Source organism: Falco naumanni, chromosome 6, assembly GCF_017639655.2.
Source record: "Falco naumanni isolate bFalNau1 chromosome 6, bFalNau1.pat, whole genome shotgun sequence".
NCBI classification, from domain to species: Eukaryota; Metazoa; Chordata; class Aves; order Falconiformes; family Falconidae; genus Falco; species Falco naumanni.
This window is the reverse complement of record NC_054059.1, coordinates 10,601,637-10,616,814: the sequence shown is the minus strand read 5'-3', so window position 1 is coordinate 10,616,814 and position 15,178 is coordinate 10,601,637. Positions and strand designations below refer to the sequence as shown.

Sequence of the window (15,178 nt, the reverse complement as noted above, 5' to 3'; positions counted from 1 at the left end):
ATTTAATTAATTGTATGCTATATTTAATTACTAAATATAAATTATAAAAATGTAAATTCCATATTTTATTACGCATATAGATACATATACATTGTGTTATATTTTATTGTTTGATGAAGGTAGTTAGTCTTTTTTTTCCTCCCACAGAAGAAGCCGGTTAGATTCATTTGTTACTGAGGTCAATGAGAAACTTCCCCTTGACTTAAGCAGACGCAGTTTATAGGAAGCAGGTTTAGCTCAAAAGAACCAGTGGCCTCCTGCAAAGAATTCTAGAGGGGTTATCAGCCACAATATATCTATGTTAGCCTCCTCTTACCTCTTGCAAATTATCTCTGCTTCTACTAGGAATTAGGCTTAATAGAAAAAGACTGTTCAGACAGCTACATCTGATCAGGGTTTAGGGACGTGGCACTTTTGTTGAGGAACCAGAACAAAGCCAAGTTTTGTGAATGACCACCCACTTATCTTGGTTTTCTAAGGGTATTACAGGTACTTACTTGTCAGTTGGCCAAAAACAGGTAGACTCTCCTCTCTTTCATCATATGAAGATATTGATACAACATACTCTACAGCAGGTATAAGATCTGATAAGATAGTTTGGGTAGTGCTAGGTGAAAGAGTAAATTCTTTAGTAGGCCCATCTGCAATACATATATAAAACAGTTAATGCAGCCTTTAAATCCAGTAATATCAATGACAAGTCGATCATTTAAAAAAAAAAATGCAACAGAGAATAATCTATCTAAAATCCAATAATAATTTTAGAATGACACACTTTCTTTTTTCCTGAAGAATGAATTTTGAAACATGAAACTTTGAACTAACTTGTTTTCAATAGTGAAAAAAATTACTGAAGCGTTTAATAAATTCCTGAAAATTTGAAACTTAAAATGCACATACAAAATGTACTATCATCTAAGAAATCATGGTCCCATTCCAATTCAATATCACTTTTACACTGATTTCATTTCTCAAAATAAAATGGAAGAATGAGTGTCTTAGCCATTATCAGGAATTTAGACGACACTACTGCATCATTACCTGCCGCATGCATTATTTCCCCTGGGAGAAGTACTTGAACAAAGTACAATACGATTCTCTAAGGTAAAAGCATAGAAGAGGAGCAGGGTGATGATTCTACCTTCTTTTCACTCCTTGCAAAGGAAAGATGTCCAAAACTTACTACTTGCAGCCCCCAAAGTGTAAATACTATGGTAAGAAGAACTCTAACTTGGAACAATCACTTGTCTTGATCAAACACTTCAGAAAGATGTTAGTAGCTACTCTCATATTTAAGTTAGATGTAAGTGAAAATCAAGTTTTAAAAAAATGTAATGACATAACACATTTTCCCAGAACTTACCATTTGTTGGAACCACCGTTATCCTGTAACCCACTATTGCCTCTGGTGGCCTTTTCCATGACATTTGAACATTATGTTCATCTATAATTGTAAAATTCAAGTCTGATGGTGGATTAACTGCAAAAGATTTATACCAGGTGGATGTTTAAAAGTTTGAACAAGTTTTGGCAAATGAATAAATAAAATAATGTTGAGCAAAGCTTACTAAAATTGTCTTTGCATAAATTTGTTTCCAACAAATATAAAGATATGTTGTTGGAAAAAGAGTAAAATAAAAGCTGACAAAATATGACAAAACATCAAAGAGTATATGCATTACAGAGGACAGCACAGAACATATGTTTCTTGAGTTGCCAAGACATTCAAGAATGGCCAGCAAAATCAAGCACAATAGAAAACACATTTGGATACATGTACAATGAGTTCACAGATAATCACCACATATGCAAACGTTTCACATAACAATTAAAGGAATTTTTTTTACATGCTGGGTGCAATCCGTACAAGCATGCCAAATCACAACCTGCTTACAATACCATGAGATCATTTAAGACATTGAGAACACAGCATTCTTCTTAATTAGACATCAAAGAATTTATCAGCTTTTTGATATAGTCTCTGCATAGTCATATTTCTTACCAATTTCACTGAATCTAGAAACTTGGCAGAGAAAAAAATATTTCAAAGAATACAGGAAAAGATTGGGTATTTAATATTCAGTAAAACAATTTCTGTTAGGGTCCAGATATAAATATACATGTAAAATGTATATTAGTAATAATGATATACTGATGTATCATTTTATTTCAAAATATGGAGAGCTCCACCCCTTTGTTCCTATAAGCCACTAAAGTGACATACTTTGCATATGGCTGCAAAGGGTTCAGGAACTAAAAGGACAACAAATGGGGTTAGCAATGGTTGCAATTTGCTGAAATATTTGAGCTGATGTGAAAGCTCACAAAAATAAGATTCTACCTGTTTACACCAGATGGCTGTACAATTTCAGAGGTGTAAACTATTGTTTTAATGTTCCCTTTGCAGCAGGTGTACCCATACTAGTAGTGGCATTTTAACATAAAATGCCAGTATGGTTCCAAACAACACAATGGTTAATTATGAAAAGACAACATCAAAGTATATTTATGGACATTTATTTTACAGAATTTATAGAAAACAGCAAAGAGGCCACCAGTGATCTGAACAAATGACTGCAAATAAAACTTGGAGCTGATGACAGAAGTAACTGAACAGTACAGAAAGAAATAGTTTACATACGCTATTTTGCAGCATCATGCATATGTAAATGAAATGTTGATTATTATTTTTTTTAGCTTCCCACAATGGACAAAAGCCTCCATGTACAAGGTTCATTACACAAAGAGGTTTCATAAATATTTTATAATGATATTCTCTTTGTAAAATTGTCATGCTTATTCATGCAGTATTTTACTGACTCACTGTCAGTGCATGGTAGGTGTATTATATATTACTGTTTAAATAGGTCTACAAAGTAAGATTAGATTCAGCCATACTTTCCTTAACTACTTGTGAGATCATTTTGCAGGCATTTTTAATAGACAGATCTTCTCTGTTTCATGGAAGATCTCCATCATGTGTCAGATTTTGTTTCACTTTTGAACACAATTTAAAGACCACATAAAGAAATAAATGCTAGAATGTACACTTATGAGAAGACACGGTCCAATTGCAGTAAGTAATACTGAGCTCCAAACAGCTGGCAACCAATTGTGTAGGCATTTTTATCCTTTTAATTTCCTGTCATTTCCAACCATAGGATAATATGGCTTTGTAATACTGATACAATAGACACACTAGTACTGAAGTAAATGTTATTTTTCCTATTGTCCATACACAGGCAGTGAGATTAGACCATTAACCTGCATGCATAGTTTATTCATCATTCAGTTTATGAGTATCACAACGCTAGAGACAGCAGGGTAGTTACTCAGTATCAAAATCATGCAACACGTGTTAATAGTAAAATACATTTAGATGATAAGAATATCATTATAAAATATTGTTTCAGTAGCAATGGCTCAGGACAAATTTAATGCAAAGGCAGAGACAACTGACCTGAGCATGCTTTAAAAAAAAAATTCAGTACATGGAAAAAATAGCGCCACCAACCTTGCAAGTAAATTGGCATGTTGCAGCAGAGACTAGGCTTTAACTGCTGAAGGACAGCAGCAGCCCAACTTGTTGATATCCAAATGACCGGATTCCAGATAAACTGAAAAAACTGACTGTGAGGAAAAGTCTTTAACATTTTAGAGGATTTAAATCCATCTTATGACAATTCAGATGTGGATCTTGGCAGGTAACAAGAATAGTACATCGATATGTAAGTGACGTATCCATTCATCCAGGTGTTCATAGCCTTTTAGAACAATGGTGTTGCAGGGGACCTCAGAAAGTCCCCTCATCCATCCCACAGCCAAGACATAATCAGCCACTCCATGTCATTCCCGACATGTTTGCTCAGATCGTTCTTAAAGACCTCCACTGTTGGCAAGACTACTATCTTCCCACAGAAATTACTCCAATGCTTCAATGCCTTTGTCATCATAAAGTTATTCCCGACACCTAACCCCAGCCTTTGTTGCTGTGCTTTAAATCCATTCCTTCTCAACCTGTGGCTGGTTTATCAAACTCAAGCATGGAATACTTCTCCAATTGAAATCCAAAAAGGAACCTTGCCCGAGTGAAAAAAAGCCAGTTTGGATCCAATGCCGTCAAAATGTTTTCCAGATGGCCTGTGAGCTTTTGTTACTCAAACAAAACCTCCAAACATCCATGGACCTTCACATGGGTCAGATTTCACCCATGTGAAACCAGCTGTGGGGTGAAGACCAAACCATGGTCATATGACTAACAGCAGTAAGTCAATCTGAAGTACAGCAAAATGTTTAGACAATTAAAATCTTATTGTGATAATCAAACAGGGCAACTATTGCTCCACCTTATTAAAATTCTTCTTTCAGAAAAGAATTTACTAGTGGAAAAATAATACATCTGCACTATGGAACCAGACTAGATTACTAGGAATAAAATGCCCCTGGTTGTGGTGGGAGTTTGTCCCATTACAGGGACAAAGCTTAAAACTTCACTCTCCAGGTTTATGTGTGAGCCCAGCTTTACTCAAGCAAGAAGTTTTGATGTCAGGTTACTTGTGGAAGTGAAGTTGCACCGATGCTTACAGTGTAATGACACTGCTGATCAGTCTGACCCTGTGTCCATCAAAATCCATGTCAGACCTCTCACTGACTTGTCAAGGTACAGGATCGTGATTGTAACATGCAATGGTGTTATAACGTTGCCTTAATGCAGTGATTCCACTGTTGATGCACAGAAATGTATGGCTTCCCTACAGGTTTCCAGCATTGTAAAAAAATATCTTGCTGCATGACCATAATGTTTGCACAGTATTATTTTCCACCACTCTTAGAACTGTGATATGATAACTTCCCCAATCAGATGTCCTACCTTATGCACCACAAAAGAAAGAAAAGAAAAAAAATCAGACATAATATACTTAATTCATTGCCACTCCTTGGGTACACACATGTATAATATCAGTATATTTTCTGAAACAAAAAATACAGAGCAAGGCATTTTTCTCATGCTATGTATGTCTTATACTAGCTTGTATTACTTAACAGGTAATACAAACCTAATATACAAAAGTCTATGGCTTTTTACAGGTAACACAATATGACTGCTAGAGGATCCCAATGAATATCTTAACAAGAGAGAAGTAAAATATAATGGGAAGAACAAGAAATTTAAATCTAGAATCAGACTTAAAAGTGACATAACTTGGAAGTAGCTGCCATCCACTCCTTATGTGAAACAAAATCTGTAATCCCATCACTGGAAAAGACTCACCATAATTAGCATATGAAATAACATGCTAGCCCACGTTAAAAAAGAATGTACAGGCCACAGAAGCTGAAGAACAAGACCAGCCTTGCTCTCACTCAGATAAGACCTGCTGGGGTTGGAAGAGGCCAAAACTCCTGATTTACTATTTTCTTCATAAATGTCATGAATTTGACACAAAAAACTATATCAGGATCCCAGTCAAGCTCCTCTGAAGTCAGTGTTGCCAATGTGAATGGGAGAAAAAATGAGCTATAGCCTAGAAATGTAGTAAAAAGCAGCTTCTCGGCCTTGTCATACACTTATTGTCAATCACAATGCAGAAACATTGCCACCTGTATACTTGCATTTTTTTATTTTATAGATGTATATGAAATTTCTTCAAGATACAAGATATATAGCTCATAGTGTATTTTTTTAAAAATAATTTAATTATATATACCTACACTTATAAAAATATTTGTAACTAAACCTAATTGCATATATACACACACTGCATGCATGAATATTTACCAAATTTTACGCATGTTTGTGCATATATATGTATGTGTGTCTGTGTGTATACACAGACACACATGCGTACACTTTGCTTCTAATTAGCAGTAGGAAAAACGGGAAGTTTTTACTCCTGACATGAGTCACTTTCATGTATATACAAATTTCTATGTGTTTTTCTCTTTAGGAACTTAGAAATCAAAACCTAGTTTCTCAAAAGATAGAAATCAGACATCAAAAGGTAATAAAATAATGGTCCCACCAACCAGTTCCAAAGCTGGGTAGGTGGTTAGCTTCAAAAGTTTCAGCTACCCCAGATCATCTCTAAACTATCCAGTCAATGAAAAATAATATACTCAACACAAGGTTTATTATATGAGAAACTTTCTAATCCTCTGTAACTGCTGTGCTGCAATTATTCGTCACTTCCTCTATTGCATGTCCTGCAGACAGATTTTTCACCTGACAAACGCTTTTCTGCACTACAACAAAGGTCCTGTGCTTGGCTTAGTGATGCTTTCCTTCCCTACCTCCAACCTAGAAACTAGACTTTTCTAGGTCTGAACCCGTTCCTGAAACATGGGAAAGTCAGCACCTTCACATGCTCAGTGAAGTCACACAGAACCAATAATCATTCCTTTCCTGTACCTTTGAAAATCCCTCTGCGTCAGGAAATGCAACAAACTACACAAGCCATGACATCACCACAGCATTACCCTGAGATTATAACTGACAAGTTATTCACATACTAATCTACTTGGCAAAAATATGACTAAAATAATGAAAAAAATTCTTACCTAGCAAAAGGACATAGATTTCCCCCAGCTCTTTCTGATCACAGGTGGAAAAAATACCATGACAGAAAGAAATCCTGACATGACACACAGGATATGCATTGGAATGTTACAGTGCTGGACTAAAAAGGCAAGAAAGATTTAAACAAAGCACAAAATACAGCATCATGCACAAGAAGTTTAAGCTGAGAGAGAAACATCAGAAAGATTGCAAAATAAGACAAGAATAATTTCACAGTAAAAGTGCAAAAATGCTGACCATGAAAACAGATTGGCTTCCTTGTCCAGGATAAACAACTTCCCCAGTGAAATGCCATGAGTGCATTTGTAGCGATCATCCGACTAGAAACCACTGCATTGCTGTAGCTCTGTAGAAAAGCTCTATCACCATTACTGCAGCTCACCACCTTGCAAACAGCAACAAAGCATGGCTTGCAAGGACTCGCAGAGCAGCTGTGGTGCTGATGGAGAACCAGTTTCATTGTGGAGGAGCTAGGAATCTATGAACAGCAGTATTGGATAAAAACCAGATCTAGTCCCAGGGGAGACTGCAAAATGAAATCTGAAGGAAGACAGAAAAACAGAACGCAGCTTTTCCTCCCCTCTGCTTTCATTCCATCTTTCCACCCCATATCAACAATCTTTACCACATCAAATGGCCCTCTCTCTTATCCCCTCTCACTTTTTCATCCCATCAAGTGTCTACCCACACTCAAGGAAAGAAAATTCAAACTGCATCTCTTGTGAACACCACAGAGCCAAGGGGAGAGCTTTGCCACCATGTTATGTGAAAACACAGATTAAAGGATATGTGTCCAGGACAAAGTCAGTTCAGCAGACAGGATTTAAGTGGTAATGATACTGAAATTAAGTAAATAAGATCCAACATGCAATTTACAATATGATGCAAAATTGAAGCACAAAATTAAAACAGTGCAGAAGGATGACCAGTATAGTGCAAACAAAAAACACACTGTAAAAAGTCTTAGGGGGGGAAGCAGTTGCCACCAAAGCAAGCCCTAAGGTATGCCTAGCTTTGAACTTCCATTTTCAGCACCACTGTTTCTCACTGCACTTCCTACTCAAAAGACACTTTTCTGCTCTTACTTCAAAATTCTGAAGCTAGGAAAAGTTTCTCATAGAAACCTGATCACTGCAAACTAGGTATTCTATTAATACACATTTCTGAATGCAGAGTAATGTAAGGGCTGTCCAGGAGCCCTCTACAATTCACAAGGTCAGGCTTTGTCCACCCTTTTATGTAGCAGTGGCACATCCTCCAACATGAGATGTAAACAACTTGGCCAGCTTGTCTGGCAATGTGTCCAGTTTCACTGTTGTAAAACAACTGTGTACTTCAAATATGGTTTTGTAGCTTTCATTAACAGCACTCAAGCTATGACTGGTTTAGTCGAGCTATAGCTAAATAAAATACCTTCATTTACATTTCAAAATAACCTACTCCAAACGTGAAATCAGTGGTGCAGGACAACAGCAACATTACTCTAGCTCTGAATGAGCTCCCTCCTAAGATGGGGAAGAATGCACGAACACATCCACTCCCTTCCTCCACCAAAACCGTACACTTTCTCTGCTTTCTCTGGCACAGCCATCCTGCATTTCAAATGCAACTCTGAAATGACTTCAAATGACCTTGTTCAGTTCCACAGCCAACAACAACGCAGCGCAAGAAGGAGGCAGCAGGCTGATTCTCTCCTAGGGTGACCAGATGTTGCACTACTAGCAGAAATGTCATCTTTTTCCAGAAAGCCAGTGTACTTTACATCTGCATGCCCCAAGTAAGCACCGCTGCTGGGGAGGCATACACACCCCAGAGGCATCTGTGACATGCCTGGCTTTTAGTAGCCATCAGCCAAGGTGACCAGGTACAGACACAGGAGCTTGCAGCTGGCCACAATCAGAGAATTTGCTTCAGTTCAATACAGAAAGAGAAGGAAGGGAAAAAAACTGAATTATCAAATGCTGGCTTCTGGGTTTTTTTCCAGTAAATCCAGGGGAGTCCACACCCAGTGGTTCGGTTCACCCTGCGATGGAGTCGCGTCGCGGAGGTCAGATTAAGTCATTTCAGCGCAGGGTGTCCAGCATCTCTATTTCCCCTGGCAGCCACTGCTGACAGAGGCACTGTTACTACAACCAAAGCCATCCAGCTCACGTGGAGAGCGACAGGGGAGGTTGCCCCCACACTTGCTGTTAATCCACCAGGGACGCAAATGCGCCAGGGCCAAGCCATTTTGAACCATGCCATAGCGCCTGTGGTGGCCACAATGGGTCTCCCCAGGTCTTCGTCCATGCAGCTGGAGGCAGGACACTGCCACGGGCTGACAGGGACCTCAACCTCCAGGGAGACTGGGCCAGGGCCCTGCAAGGAGGACGAGGAGGAGGAGGAGGAGGAGAAGAAAGGCCCCCTTGGGGGTGACAGTAACACAGGCATGCCAGAACCTTGGGGCCCTGGCCACCGCAGCAAGGCCTGGCCCAGGCGCAGCCACCCTTCCGTGGTGCCCAGGATGTACGTCACGGCGGCGGCAGCACCTCCCCGGGGGTGCTCCCCAGGTCAGACCCACCACAGAGGCCGAAGCAGTCCCAGGGAAGGGTCTGGCCACCCCAGGGCTCGGCCGGGGGTCGCCCCACCAAGCAGGGGAGGCCGGCGGGATGGAGACGAGGGTTCCAGTCCAGACAAAACACACAGGCGCAGAGAGCCAGACTCTGTTGGAGTATTTTATTTCAAAGCTGCGGGCTGTTGGGTGGTGGGCTTTTCGTTTCCTCTCTCAACATAACTAAGAGAGACTCTACAGCACAGAGCTCAGCCATTCTCGGTCCATCAGCGAGGCAGCGCTGGCGGGCCCCAGCCGTGCCGGGCTGCCCGCCGGCGGTGGTGGCAGTGGGCTCCTTGGGGCGCTGCGCCCAGGCGGCCATGCCAGCCACCCCCCTGTCTGTGGGGCGGTGTGGACAGCACACCAGAGAGACAGAGAGAGGGAGCTATGGTCCGGCTGGCTAGCCGGGAGAAACAGAGCACAGAAGGAGCTGGGCAAGGAAGGAGAGGCGTTTCTCTGAAGGAGAGAGAGAGAGAAGGTGAAGTAGTTACACTCAAAAACAGCGAGGGAGAGAGCGGGTAGCTGAAGGCTGGCTGGGAGGTTTGCCGGTCAGCAGGGCGCCGGGGGCGAGGGGGCAGGGAGGGGAAGGTTACCTTCAGCCTCGATGGAGGAGAGGAGGGCGGCTGCACACAGAGCAGCGACTGCCAAGCACAGCGCTGTCTTCATTTCTGCCCTTTCAGATCACAACAACATGAATGAATCTGCAGTGATGGGAGGGGGGGGAAAGGGAGAAAGGAGAAGGAAATGATACGCGTGGATTAGAGGATTGCGTGGGTGTATTCATGAAACATAAAAAAGCCGAACCATGGATTTCACTTTGTTCCCTTATCCCCAGCCTCCACCCACGGGACCAGGTTGAAACCTCTAGACTTGAAATCCATCCAAGACGGTGACAGATCTGCATGACTAACTGGAGAGTATCATCTCGCAATAATGTGCCTTTTGTTGCTGAACCCTTTCCAATCACGGTAAGCACACGCGGTTTTAACCTAGTTGGGGTTAATCTGATCAGAGAAGTGCAGTGAAGATCCGTGCCTCCGCACAGGCAGGAGCCAGGAGGGAGCTCCATGACTTCATCGCCGAGTGTGATGATAGCTAATTCAGAGGTCATTCCTGCCTTGGATCAACTAAATGTCTCTTTCAGCTGGGGATTTTATTCTGCTCCTTTTTCATAACTGTTGAAGCACTTAGTTAGCTGTGTTTTAGTGGTCTCAAGGCAGTTTGGAAACTGTAATAAAACTTTTTTTTGAGGGGTTCTGCCTGCGAATATGCTATCCTTCATTTCTTGAAGGTCTGAAATAGATTATACAGAAGTGTGTGTAACACACAACTGAAACCTGACAAGTCTGTCTAGCCATGATGTTTCAACATCTGATAATTCATTTACATGTCCTGAGAGAAAATAGATTTAAAACACACTATAAAAAGCAGGCAGGTGAAAGAGTCTCACGATCACTGCAGGTTGTCTAGCAAAATAGGTGGGATTAGGCTAAATTAGCGGTTCCTAAATTGCAAGTAGCTGTACCTTCGTAACTATACGCTCTAGGTCATGTCAAATTACTCCCAATTATTCCAGCAAAGCTTCGAAATTATTTCCTTGTCTAAGTAACGGCTAATATGAACAGTCCTCATCGCATACGCATGTGTTTCTAAAGTTTGGATTTTTCTATCTTGGGAAGTAGGGGAGGGTTAATTTGTTCAAATAAAGTCATAAATGCATCATAGATCATAATTAGGCTGGAGGAAAGAGAATTCCAAAAGCAATTAGGCAACAGATTATATCGGGAAGTGCCAAGAGTAAAACAAAAGAAAAATACATAAATCTTTAGTCTGCAGAAACAGCTGAAAGGGAAAATAATAGTCTTCTGCCATCTAGAGATCTAACGTGCAAGGCACATTTAGTGGGTAGATGCTATGGAGATCCAGGAATTTCCCAGCTACTGACACTGAACTTAACAGGCTTCTGCCAGGCAGCTGTATATACTTGTCTTAGCCAAACACCTTTACTGCACATAAAAATACCGAGAGCCTGAAGAAAAACTAAGCAATGGTTTCAGTCCAATGGTACCTCCAGTGGGTAAACAGAAAAGTAACATTGATCATAACAACTCCCTGACAGCAACACAAGAAAGACCACGGATAGCATTAAATTGCCCTGAAAGCTCCAACGTCATACCACCACTCCGCGTGGGAAACGGTTGTCCCTGAGCACACACCTACTGTGTTCTCCAGCAAGTTTAAGGATCATCTAAACCCAAGCAAACGGACTTTTGTCCCAGAAATCTTGTGTGGGCTTGGAGTGCCATCTTTTGATCCATTTGAAAAGCAACAGAAATTAATGATCTCCCAAAGGCATCTAGGAGTTTGCTACTGCTGCATGTCTACCATGCCCGATATACATTTTTCTTTCATGAAATAAAGAGTCTCAGCCAAAGCATTCATTTGCCCACCTGGAAACATTTTGTTTCCTTTTTGCAGCCTTAGGTGTGGGAAAGAAGGCCTGGAGGTGGCAGAGGAAAGGCCCTCTCGCTGGCTCAGCGTGGACGCAAGCAGACTTTGTGTCAGGACTCAAGGTTTTATCATTGATCTTTACAGACCACTTTAAAAAAACCCAGGCTTTCACCAGCGCCAGTCCAACCTCACACTAATTCAACCTACAAAAGCTTAGCCAAAGCCTTTCCAAACCACGCAGTGCACGACATTTACCACTTTCAAGAAGAAAAATCGACCTAAACGGAAAAAATCACAGGAAAAAACCTCTACCTACCAAAGGCATAAAAAACTGGATACAGAAGGTATCACCGGCAGCGCGCAAGGGAGGGAAGCGCTCCTGCCAGAGCCGCAGGGGCAGCGTGCACCGGCCACCGCCTGCAGCCTCCGGCCGGGCAGAGCCACCGCGGCCCCCCGGGCCCGGCAGCCCCCCGGGCTCGGCTCCGCGCCTCCTCCCTTTCGCCTCGCACCCGCAAGCCAGCCCCGACATGCCCGACACGCACCCGGCGACACGCACACACACGCTCTGCCCCCCCGCCCCGCGTCACCCCCAGCCCAGCGCGGCGCATCGCAGCCTAACGGGCATCCCCAGGGCTGCGGGCGTGCTGCGGCGGGGGCGGCCGAGGGGGCGGCCGAGGGGGAGGCAGGGGGACCCCGCTCCCGCGCGGGCACAGACCTTCAGAGGCGGCTGCAGGGTGACGGGGCAGCTCCTCCGGCGGTGGCTCCGGCGGTGCCTGCACGGCCAGCCGCAGCCGTCGGACCTGGGTAAAGGGAGGAGGAGAAAGGATGAAGCTCCGGGGGCACCTTGTGGAGGGAGCAGCAAGTAGCAGCGGCGGCGAAGGAGGAGCAGAAGCAGCGGCAATAGCTGAGCGCAGAGGAGGCGCCTCGATTACTGTAGCTCCCGATGCGAGGGGTCTGTCTGGGAAGACTTGCCTTCTCCAAGTGGGAAGAGCCTCTTCTCAATCTGCTACTTAATAGAGGGCTGTTCCCAACTCTCAATTTACCCTCGTAAGCGGTTACGAAACTGCAGGGAAGGTGGACTGCTGCCACCGGGTGATATATGCGCTGCTCTGCTCCAGCAAGGAAGGGGATCCACTTCTGGAAACTGGCGCATACCTCCGCGCATTCCTGCGGCATGAGGCGGGCGGCCGCCGCGGCAGCGCGCCCGGACGCAGGGGCCCGGCCCGCCGCCCCCTCCCTCCCCTCGGCTTCCCAAAGGGGGGGGGGGGGGGGGAGGGCGCACACGGGAGGGCAGTGGAAAAACTGAGTCCCCGGGCAGGGCTTCGAGGGACGGCAGCGCGCAGGGTGTCCCCGCGCCACCCCCACGCCCCGCGCTGAGGACCTCTCCCGGGGCCGGCCCGATCCCCGGGGCAGCCTTGCAGAGAAGCACAGGCAGCCCCGGGGCGGCGGCCGGGAGCCTCGCGGGCTAAGAGGGCATAGTCATCCCGACACGGCTCAGGTGTGCCTGGCCTCCTCCCCGTGTAGCCTACACACATTAACACAACGCGCCCCCTCCCCCCTCCCCCGCCACAGAGCTGTTTTGCTCCGCGCAGAAAGCGCCGCCGGTGCCGGGTGCCGCCCGCAGCGCGGCGGGCGCGACCCCTCGGGCAGAGGGGACGGGGCGCGTGGCCCCCGCAGCCTCCTCCCCCCGACCCTGAGGGAAAACCCGCGCCCGTGGCCGCTGTCTGAAGCCGGGTGCCTTCAAAAGAAACTGCACCTTCCGGAATCGGGCAGCCTCTTGGGCCGGAGGCTCGCCCAGGGTCTCCTGTCGCTTGCTCCCGGCACCCGGCGTGTCCCGGCCCCTGCAGCGCGGGGGTCACACGGCGGCACGCACGGTCCCTTCCCTGCCCGGGGGAAGCAGGTCGTCCAGCCAGGGCTTTCCCAGGGACCCCGCTCCTGCCCCAGGGCCGCCGCCGGCTCCACGCCTCAGCGGGGTCCACTCCCGCACCCGGTAGCGCTCTCGGAAGAGGCTCCTCTGGGACCCCTTCGGGCTGAAAGAGGGGCTGTCACCGTCCCGGTGGAGCGCGTTGCTTCCCGCCCCCTCGGAGTGGGTCTGCAAACTGGGGACGCGGAAAAAAGCTGGGCGAGGAGCGGGGCAGCCAGGGAGCGAGAGGAGCTGCGGGGGCCTCGCAGCCGCGACCCCGCTCAGCCCGGACCCCCGCACCGCCCGCCCGCCGGGCCGGGCCATTCGCGGTGCGGGAGCGCCCCCCGGCGGCGGCGGGCAGGGGCGGCAGCGGCACACCGACGGCCCCGCTGTCGAGGCCTCCGCGGGGCTCCCGGGGCCACGGCTGCCAGAAAGCAACGTGCGACCAGAAGGGACAAGAAGGAAAACAAGGGTGGGAGGGCAGGAGAGAGGGAGAGACGGGGCAGCCCCCCGGTGCGGAGTTTAGGAGCCCCTGTCTGGAGAGGGCAGCAAGATTTGAGGATCGTGTTGGCCCCACGTCGGCTTTATGTGCAGACATGAATTGCAGAGCAACCAGGTCGAGTTCCAGCCAAGGTGGAAGTGCCTGATAAGAGGAGATTAATAATTCACCGGGGCACCGCTCCTGGGCGCTTTTCCGTGGGACTGGGAGATGAAGGACGTGGTCGACGGGAGGACATGTCGCTCCTGATCTGAATGAGGTTGTCTGCATTTCTGTAGTAGACCAGTCATCTGCATGAGAACTCAGATGCTGAAAAGAAAGTGATAACCAGAAGACACGTGCTGACATTTCCAGACACTTTGGAAGTCAACCAGCTACTCTTAGGGACATGCCACAGCTTCAGCTGTCTGGTATTGATAAAATGCATGTTCCAAAAGCAACATCTCCTCTGCTGATAAAAATACTCTTGACCTATTAACCCCATTGCCCAGCTGTTGAGTTGTTTTTTCTCTTTTGGCACTTTGCCATGGGGAATTTAATTTCTTCCTATCCAGATCTGATATGTAAAAGCAATGTTTCTGAGAAACAGTACTTTTCTAAAATTTTGATTTCCGGAACAAACACACCAAGAACACCAGTATAAATGTGGTGTCCACAACTGTTTCAGAAGAACAGACATCAGGGATTACAGAGAAATATGCTTCCATATGAAGTGAATTAATGCAAATGAGGTATTTTTATCATTTGTGCACTGCAACGGTGTTTTTTTACAATGTACTGTGGATTTTTTCATCATAGGATAACCAGGATTTTATGTTAAGACTTAAAAATCAATTAATGCAAATAATGAGGATGGAAGAAAAGATGTATTTTTCTATTTAAAAGTTAAATTGCTCAGGTAAATATTAAAATATTTAAATAATTTGGTACTGAAGCTACAACTGGATTTACATGAGTAGAGACTTTGAAACCAATGGATCTCTCAGGGGTGCAAGAATCTTGTAGACTCTCCTTCACAGGACCTAGGGGCTGCTGAGGGGGCTATCTCCCATTCTTCCCAGCTGACCAGCTTCACTTAATTTCTTGGCGTGAAATAAGACTCAGAGCTGGCAAGAGCAAGTAAGTCACTGACTCCAAGGGCAGCAGGATTTCATTCTT

General features: G+C 45.2%; 1 protein-coding gene across 1 annotated transcript in view; it reads right to left on the bottom strand.

Moving 5' to 3' along the window:
• Nucleotides 1–12,594, bottom strand: part of COL12A1 (collagen type XII alpha 1 chain) — a 106,066-nt gene extending 93,472 nt beyond the window's left edge. Inside the window, 4 exon segments of the mRNA XM_040598161.1 lie at nucleotides 498–641; nucleotides 1,364–1,480; nucleotides 9,761–9,868; nucleotides 12,334–12,594. Coding sequence (XP_040454095.1) covers nucleotides 498–641; nucleotides 1,364–1,480; nucleotides 9,761–9,833 — 334 coding nt within the window. The 5' untranslated portion in view covers nucleotides 9,834–9,868; nucleotides 12,334–12,594.
• Nucleotides 12,595–15,178: the final 2,584 nt, after the last annotated feature.